At 48.3% G+C, this 8572-nt stretch overlaps 1 protein-coding gene across 1 annotated transcript; it reads right to left on the reverse strand.

The window, feature by feature from the left end:
* Positions 1 to 1166: 1166 nt before the first annotated feature.
* GP5 (glycoprotein V platelet) lies at positions 1167 to 5011 on the reverse strand. Its single transcript, XM_017873387.1, has one exon. The coding sequence runs from the start codon at positions 4943 to 4945 to the stop codon at positions 3242 to 3244; it is 1704 nt and encodes a 567-aa protein (XP_017728876.1). The 5' UTR covers positions 4946 to 5011; the 3' UTR covers positions 1167 to 3241.
* Between the last annotated feature and the right edge of the window lie 3561 nt (positions 5012 to 8572).

Raw genomic sequence — 8572 nt, forward strand, 5'->3', positions numbered from 1 at the left:
GTTAAGATAAAAATGGATAAAATCTAACTTTACTGATAATTTTAAAATATACTTAGCAAACTCAGACCAGAAATGCCACATTTATTGATAAAACATTAGAGACCTACCCTTTGCAACCAAGACGGTTCTAAGGATGCTCACTGTCCTGCTCAACATTATAGTGGAGGTTTTAGCCAGTGCAGGAAGATATTTTAAAATAGAAAAATAAATCAATAATGGGTATAAGGTTTTAATAGGAAGAAGCAAATTATCAGAATTATTGCTAGACATAAGATAATTATGTAAAATTAAATTACATTCCTATATACTGGTCATAAAAATGAGAAAACACAATTTTTTTGATTTTTTTTCTTTAGAAAATATAACTTCTTAAAAAGATACCATCTACAATAGCAATGACAAATCAAAAAAGAGGAAGGATACCTAGGAATAAATCTAACAAAATCAGTGCAAGGTTTCTTTTATATATATATATACACACACATACTTTAAGTTCTAGGGTACACGTGCACAACGTGCAGGTTTGTTACGTATGTATACATGTGCCATGTTGGTGTGCTGCACCTATCAACTGGTCATTTACATTAGGTATTTCTCCTGATGCTATCCCTCCCCCATCCCCCCACCCCCAACAGGCTGCGATGTGTGATGTTCTCTGCCCTGTGTCTGAGTGTTCTCATTGTTCAACTCCCGACTGTGAGTGAGAACATGCAGTGTTTGGTTTTCTGTCCTTGTCGTGAATGTTTTATAAAAAACATTCTAAAACATCACTGAAAGATTTAAAATGACATAAATAAATGGGAAGATGAAACGTGCTTACTGGCAAGAACACTAGGTATTGTAAAAAATACAAATTCTTCCCCTAAATTGTTTTAAATTTACTGTAATTTTTTTTCTTTTTTTTTCTTTCTTTTTTTTCTTTTTTTGAGATGGAGTCCCACTCTATCGCCCAGGCTAGAGTGCAGTGGCACGATCTCGGCTCACTGCAACCTCAGCCCCCTGGTTTCAAGTGATTCTCCTGCCTCAGTGTCCCGGGTAGCTGGAATTACAGGCACCTGTCACTGCACCCAGCTAATTTTTTTATTTTTAGTAGAGATGGGGTTTCACCATCTTGGCCAGGCTGGTCTCGAACTCCTGACCTCGTGATCCACCCGCCTTAGCCTCCCAAAAGGCTGGGATTACAGGGGTGAGACACCACACCCAGCTAATTTACTGCAATTTCTATTAAAATTCTCGATGGAGTTGACGTGCTGACCCTGAAATATTCATAGAATTTCAAAGAGCCAAGAATAGAAGAAAAATCAGGTGGAGAGATGACCCTATACCAAAAATTATTAAAGCTCCAATAATGAAGATGGTGAGTATGCTATGGGACTAGACAAACAGACCAATGGAGAACCCAGAAACCAACTCCCACATCTGCAGAACCCAGAAACAAATGTCAGGATCCAGCTTTCCTGCTCCACATCCACCGGGTGGTGTTGGAGGAGCCCCTGCTCTGGAAGGTGGGCACAGAGCCTGGCCACACAGGGCCGAGGCCATCCGCAGGGGAAGACAGACCGATTTGAATGTAAACTCCAGTATGAGAAAGTTTGGATTTACCTTTATACACAGAGAAAAAACCCGACTCAAAGCTCTTCTTTAGAAATCATGATGCCAATAATAATTGCTCATCCTTTCGTAATAATAGCTAGCATTCATTAACATGTATTGTCTGCAGGCCACTGGGCCCAGTCATTATATGCTTTATTGCCTTTAATTATCACAAAAACTCTACGGAGCAGGTGCTGTGTTATCCCTTTTTAAGGTTGAGGAAACCAAGGCTTAGAGAATGTAAGCAGGTGTCTTACCCAAAGTCCCATGCAGTTAGTAAGTGGTAGAGCTGGGATTTGAACCCATAGCTGTCAACTTGCCAGCCCCTGTTTTAACCACTGCCTGTCACAAGCACAGACATCCAATTAAAGCAACAAAGGTTTTACAGCTTTCAGTTGGAGGAACAAATGAGACTGTGACAGCAGCTGAACTAGAATCAAGCTTATCATTACCTTTATGAATACCAGTCACATGTTAGCTGCTCCATAAAAGCCTGTAAAATGAGGTGGCAGAGTTCCAGGAAATGAAAATCAATCCAGTTTCAAACTGATATGTTGCATGGATGTAAAGCAAGTGGAAACTCCCAGGAGGCTCAGGAAACGCGCTGGACATGCACTGGGCACCTGGAGGGAAGGCTGTGTTTTCTTCCTCTCTCAGCCTCACAGAAGTCGCCTATCCTGACAATGCTCATGCATGAATGCAGTCCAGTGCTCTCCCAAATAGCCCATAGGCCAGAGAGACATCAAGTGAGAAAAACGGGGCAAGGAAAAAAACAAGAGCCCTACTTGTCAAATAAAAGTCGATAAAGAGGGCCAGGTGTGGTGGCTCACGCCTGCAATCCCAGCACTTTGGGAGGCCAAGGCAGGCAGATCACTTGTGACCAGGAGTTCAGACCAGGTCAGCCAGGCCAATAAGACGAAGCCCCGTCTCTACTTAAAACAATACAAAAATTAGCCGGGTGTGGTGGCACACGCCTGTAATCCCAGCTACTCAGAAAGCTGAGGCATGAGAACCACTTGAACCTGGAGGCGGAGTCTGTAGTGAGCCGAGACGGACCACTGCACTCCAGCCTGGGCGACAGAGCTAGACTCTGTCTCAGAAAAAAAAAAAAAAAAAAAAAAAAAAGTGGATAGAGCAACAGCCTATCCTTTCCCTCCAGGAAAGCCATCATTACTTGGATGGCATGTGTTCCTTTATCCACGCATTGATTTCACAAACATTTACCGGCTTACTCTGCGTAGGAGACAGGCCCCGGCCTGGAGTTGTCCCCTTACTCAGCAGACACCGAAGAGGCCCCTCTCTCCACCAGACGCCAAGCCAGGCACAGCCGGGCAAGGATGGGCCCAACACAATCCGGCGGCCCCAGCAGTGTCAGCGCACGCCCGAGAGGGAGGGAGCTGGGGAGGGCAGGCAGCCATAGGTGACAAATGTAAAGCTTAGTTTCGAGGAGGGCGGGGGAGGGGGGCAGACAGAGAGAGGAGGGATTGCGGACCCGTGAGAACGCAGAGCGCCGAGCGGGGAGGGGGAGGAGGAGGGAAAGGAAGGCGTGGCAGTGGGAGAGAAGAGGAAGAATGAAGAGTGGGGAGGGGACGGAGAGCAAGACAGCAGCAGCCGGTCTGGATTCCCCTCCGAGCCACATTCTAAATAATTAGAAGACTTTCCCATTGACTTCACCAAGAGCTCTCTCTCTGATTAACTTTCGAAAGAGCTGGCCAATTTTAATCATAGCAAACACGATGATCACGGTGATCAAGGCCTGAACAGCTAAAAGCAGAAAGTAAAACCCCCAGAACGGGCTATGATCTTGATATTCGCCGGTGGCCACGGGCTGGGGCCACATCCAGGGTTCTGAGCTGTTGGGAGCCAAGGCTGGATGGACAGGGGTTTCCGAGGAGCTGTCCGCAGCGGGGTGGGGAGGCGGGCCCCGGGCGCCCGGGCACTCCGCGTCAGCCCCCGGCAGGGCCCAGAGCGGCAGGCCGGCGAGCTTCCCAGGGCCTGCGCACCGCGGGGGCTCTTCCAGGCCCGCGAGGCCTGGGTGCTGCCGAAGCCACCCCAGGAAGGGCCCCAGGCCACAGTCGCAGCGCCAGGGGTTGTGCCCCAACAGGACCTCCTTCAGCCGGGGCAGAGCCCCAAACGCGTCGCCAGGCAGGGTCTCCAGCTGGTTGTGGTCGAGCTGGACGCTCTCCAGGCTGCTGAGATTGCGGAAGAGCGCGCGGGGCAGGGCGTGCAGCCTGTTGCGGCGCAGGGACACCTGGCGCAGCCGGCCGAGGCCGCGCAGCAAGCCGTCGGGGAGGGCGGTCAGGCCGTTGGAGTGCAGGGAGAGCACCCGGAGCTCGCCCAGGCCCTGGAAGGCGCCCTGCGGGAGCGCGCTCAGCCGCGGGCTCAGAGTCACCCCTAAGGACCGCAGGCGGCTCAGGTTTCGGAAGGCGGCAGCGGGCAGGGTGCGCAGCTGGGTGCGGTTCAGCCACAGCTCCTGCAGGCCCCCCATCTCCCCGAAGAGCACCCCCGGGAGCTCTGCCAGCGGGTTCTCGAACAGAGTCAACAGAGTCAAATTGTGCGAATGAAGAAAGAGCGCAGAGGGGAGAAACGCAAGGTGGTTTCTCGAAAGAGTCAAAGAACTCAGGTTTGGGAGCCGGTCGAAGGCCCCGGGTGTGATGGAACGGATGTGATTTCGGTGGAGCTGCAGTTCCGTCAGGGCACCCAGGCCGTTCAACAGCCCCGAATCCAGGGACACAAGCCTGTTCGAGTGGAGCAGAAGTCTCTCAAGCTTAGCCTGTGCTCCAAGCAATCCCCTGGGCAGGTGGGTCAGGTTGTTTCCCGATAAATCCAACAACTTCAGGTTCCCCAGATTCGTGAAGAGACTGGCAGGAAGGAAATCGAGCTGATTCTGGTTCAGAGCGAGCTCCTGCAGATTAACCAGTTTCTGAAACATGTTTTGGTCAATGCCCCTGAGCGCATTGTGGTCCAAAAACAACTGCTCCAGGAGCACCGTCTTATCCAGCAGCGCACCTGGAAGATGAGTGATTTTGTTGCGCGACAGCCTGAGGGTTTTCAGTTTTACCAGGTCATTGAAGGCACCGGGGGCAACGGCGGAAATGTGGCTGTCGGAGAGCATGAGGCGCTGCAGGACGGTCATGCCACTGAAGCTGTGGTTCTGCAAGACGCCGCGGCCCATTCCGAAGAGCAGGATGTGCGTGAGGTTGGTGGGCAGACCCATCGCGGCGATGCGCGCCACGTCGCCCCCCGAGCACTGCGCGGCGTCCCGGAAGACACACTTGCAGGCCGGCGGACAGGGGAAGGGCTGGGCGCGCAGAAGCCCGAGCACCGCGCACAGCAGAGTCCTCCTCAGCATGTCTGAAAATGCAACAGTGGGAACGTGGTCAACACACGGGAGCGTTCGCGCCCATCCTGAACCCTGGGATCCTGCACTTTGTGCAGAGGCACAATCCTTTGGCCAGAATTCTCACTCCCTCTTTTCTTAGGACTACAGATTTCCCTACGTAGTGAAAAGACATTCACTCTACACACTGCGTGGTTTCATTCTTTCGCTTTATTGATTTTCTACTCTCAGTTTAAAGCATTGAGATTAAAGCGTTTACAAGCTACCGAATAGCCAATACTTTAAAATCCTTACATAGAGAATTAATCAAAATAGTCATTCCCACATTCAAGCTCACAGACATCACAAAGCAGTGTCCATTGTGAAAACGGCTCTGCTCTTGACTTTATAACTTATCCTGCATTGGCTATAACCAACAGTCAAGAAGGGAACAGCAAAGTCTGCAGCCACCACCATCTGATTCTTTTGCTCACAATCATGCTACTTCCACAGTAAGAAGTTACTCTATTAAAACAAAGGACATCTCCAAAACAGCAAACACCTTCAATCAACAGCCAACAAAAGCCTGTAATAATTCCTATCAGTTTACGCCATGCGTTGTTCTCAGCGCTTTATTTATACTGCATGCATTTAATCCTTACAATAACCTTAGGAGGTAAGTAAATTATCCCTGATTCAAGGATGAAGGCACAAAGGCACAGAAAGTTTCAATAGTATAACTAGGGTCATATAGAATTTGGGGGTAGTATTTCTGACTTAGCCATAAGTATAAAGAGCCATAAGTATATCGAAGATGCTTAAAGGTAATACTCATGGCACTGAATTTTCTGTGAAATGCACACCATACTACTCATCTGCCCAAACAATGTTTCCCAAGTGAACTTTTCCATAAATTGCTTCTTGTGCAATTTTACTTCTCATGCACACACAGACTAATGGAACCCTCTAATTTCCTATACTAACGTTTAAAATACTTGCCCTTACCTGAAATGGTTCTGCACTCCAAAGCAACTGAAAGACTTAGCGCTTTGCATGTGATTCGACACTTTCCAAAGGAAGGGGGTGGTATCCTTGCATCCTGAGGATAAAGACTTTACCAGAATAGGTCAGGAAAGGACCCTATCTCAGAGCCCATGTTCTGGGTTTTAATGACAAATATCTTCAAACTGAGAGACCATATATAACCCGATTCCTCCTGTCAAAGCCAAAGAGCAGCGGGGAGAGTTTTTCCATAAATGGCACACTGTAACTGTGATGCCAGGGACGTTGAGTGACAGCTGGATCACTGCAGTAGCCACACCCCTAGATAGGCCACACTTCCCTTGGGTCTTCCTTTTCATGCCATATGGCCCTAATTTTCCACCCAGGTTTTTTTTTTTTATATGTGTTGTTTTTCTTTCTTCACTTAGCAATAAAGCTAAGAACATTCTCAAATGCTCCATTTTTTGTTTTTTTTTTTTCCTTTTGGGACTAAGGCTGAGAACATCTTTGAACATGTTCAATAGGTGGCAGGGTGCTCACTTGTTCCTTTTTTGGTGGGGGAGGGGGCTCTGTCGCCCAGGCTGGGGTGCAGTGTTGCGATCTCGGCTCACTGCAAACTCTGGCTCCCGGGTTCAAGCAATTCTCCTGCCTCAGCCTCCCAAGTAGCTGGGATTACAGGCAGACACCACCACGCCCGGCTAATTTTTTGTATTTTAGTAGAGACGGTGTTTCACCATGTTGCCCAGGCTGGTCTTAAAACTCCTGAGCTCAGGTGATCCACCCGCCTTGGCCTCCCAAAGTGCTGGGATTACAGGTGTGAACCACCACGCCCAGCTGCTCACATGTTCAGTTTAACTTGGGAACATCAAACTGCTCTCCAAAGTGGTTGTATTGGTCTACAATGCCACCTACCATTTATGAGAATTCCTGTGCTTCCTCTCTGCCCACACTTGGTCCTTCCTAATTTTTGCCATTTCTAAGAAAGATATCTCAGCATGGTTTAACTTTTCCTTTCCGTTTAATGATGAACTTGAGCACCTTTTCACATAATTAAGGCCCACTTGCCCTTCATTTGAGAAGGCTGGGTTTTCTTTTGCCCATTTGTCTATAGGCAAAACGTGTCTATGTGTCTTTTGAGCTCTCTGATAATGCTGTCTGCATTAAGACTTCTATCCTTCAAGACACCATAAAAAAGGGGAAAAGATAAACCACGAACTAATGATATTTGTAACACCTATAACTGACAAAGGCTTATTACAGAATACATAAGGAATATCTGCATCATGGGATCCAATCACCCTCTGATGTAGCCAAATGTAGTCAGAGCCCAGTACATGCTGAGTTGACTGAAATTACCTTCAAAGTCATGCAGTCCCGGACCGCAGGGAAGAACCACTGCCTCTGCCAAGTATTGCAGGAGGTCTTTCAGTTCTGATCAAGGAACGCAGCTCCAGAGCCCAGAGCTGCTACACTGGTGACCTGGTAAGTCTGTCATGCATAGGCACATCACGTCAAAGCTCCCCCCCACCCACCGCCCTTGCCCATGAAAATGCCGGGAGCCAACATGACAGCCTGGGAAGGTGAGCTGTGAAAACAGAGTAAGCTGCTGCAGGCTCAAACTCTTGTGGTCCTTCTTTAGAGTATTTCCCCAGGAAAACCTCCAGTCAGAATGGCCTCTACGTTTTGCTCCTTAGGAAGACACTCTGTCCCGGAAGGGAAAAGTAGGTATGGAAGTTGCAGAGTGTGGGGGGAACAGTCTTAGTCCATCCACTGAGCAAGCTGATGAGGTAATGAGAAGTGTTTGAAGAAATGAAGTTGACAGCTCCAGTGCTTCTGGTCTCAAGATTCTGTGTCCATTATCAGGTCAGAAGTCTGCTGTCAAAGTGACCTGGCTTAAGGGGCTTGGCTATTCAAAAGCAGGTCTGCCTGGGTGAGATAAGCCTCTTTCCTCTGAGGGAGACTCAGTGGGCAGGGCACAGTGGGGAGCAACTGCACCCCAGCTTGGACCACAGACAGTCTCACTCAAGCCCCTAGGACTCCCTGTCCCTTCCTGCAATATACGTTCAAAATACAGGGGAAGGAGAGACATGCAGAACTGCCCACACCAGCAGGCTGTGGGGACAAGATCATACATGCTGCACAAACCATAGCAACTGCTAAGAACTTGAGGTAACAGCAGGCAGGCCCTCACCCCCCGAATTCATCACACCACAGCCAGCCACATTTCCCTAGCAGAGGCGCCATGCCTCCGGAAGCTGAGCTCCATGGAAACAACTCCCAGCCACAAACAAAGGTCCTGTCTTCTCTGGGATTTCTACAACCATTTTCTCTCTCCATGGCATTAGCTTCTGGTTTGATTCTCCCAACTATTAATAGATTTTAAGTCCCTACTCTTCTGTTTCACCATTTCCCTCAGACCTCCTCGCGTTTAACATTTGGCTCTACACTGCATCTGACTGAGGGGTTTCCCCAGGATGCTACACACACGGTATGATATGCAGAATGGTATTTCCTTTTCTTCAAAAAAAAAAAAAAAAAAAAAAAAAAAAAAAAAAGAGGAAATGGGGAAGTACTAACAGGCATGAAAATAAATCCGCAAAGGGCAGTATTCATGTGACTAAAAAGCAAACAAATGTATAAAGACACAGAACAAAAGTG

The sequence above is a fragment of the Rhinopithecus bieti genome, unplaced genomic scaffold, assembly GCF_001698545.2.
Source record: "Rhinopithecus bieti isolate Rb0 unplaced genomic scaffold, ASM169854v2 scaffold_5626, whole genome shotgun sequence".
NCBI lineage: Eukaryota > Metazoa > Chordata > Mammalia > Primates > Cercopithecidae > Rhinopithecus > Rhinopithecus bieti.

Bases quoted from the DNA above. Each gene is read 5' to 3' on its own strand.
- GP5 (XM_017873387.1), bottom strand. From the start codon at position 4,945: ATGCTGAGGAGGACTCTGCTGTGCGCGGTGCTCGGGCTTCTGCGCGCC.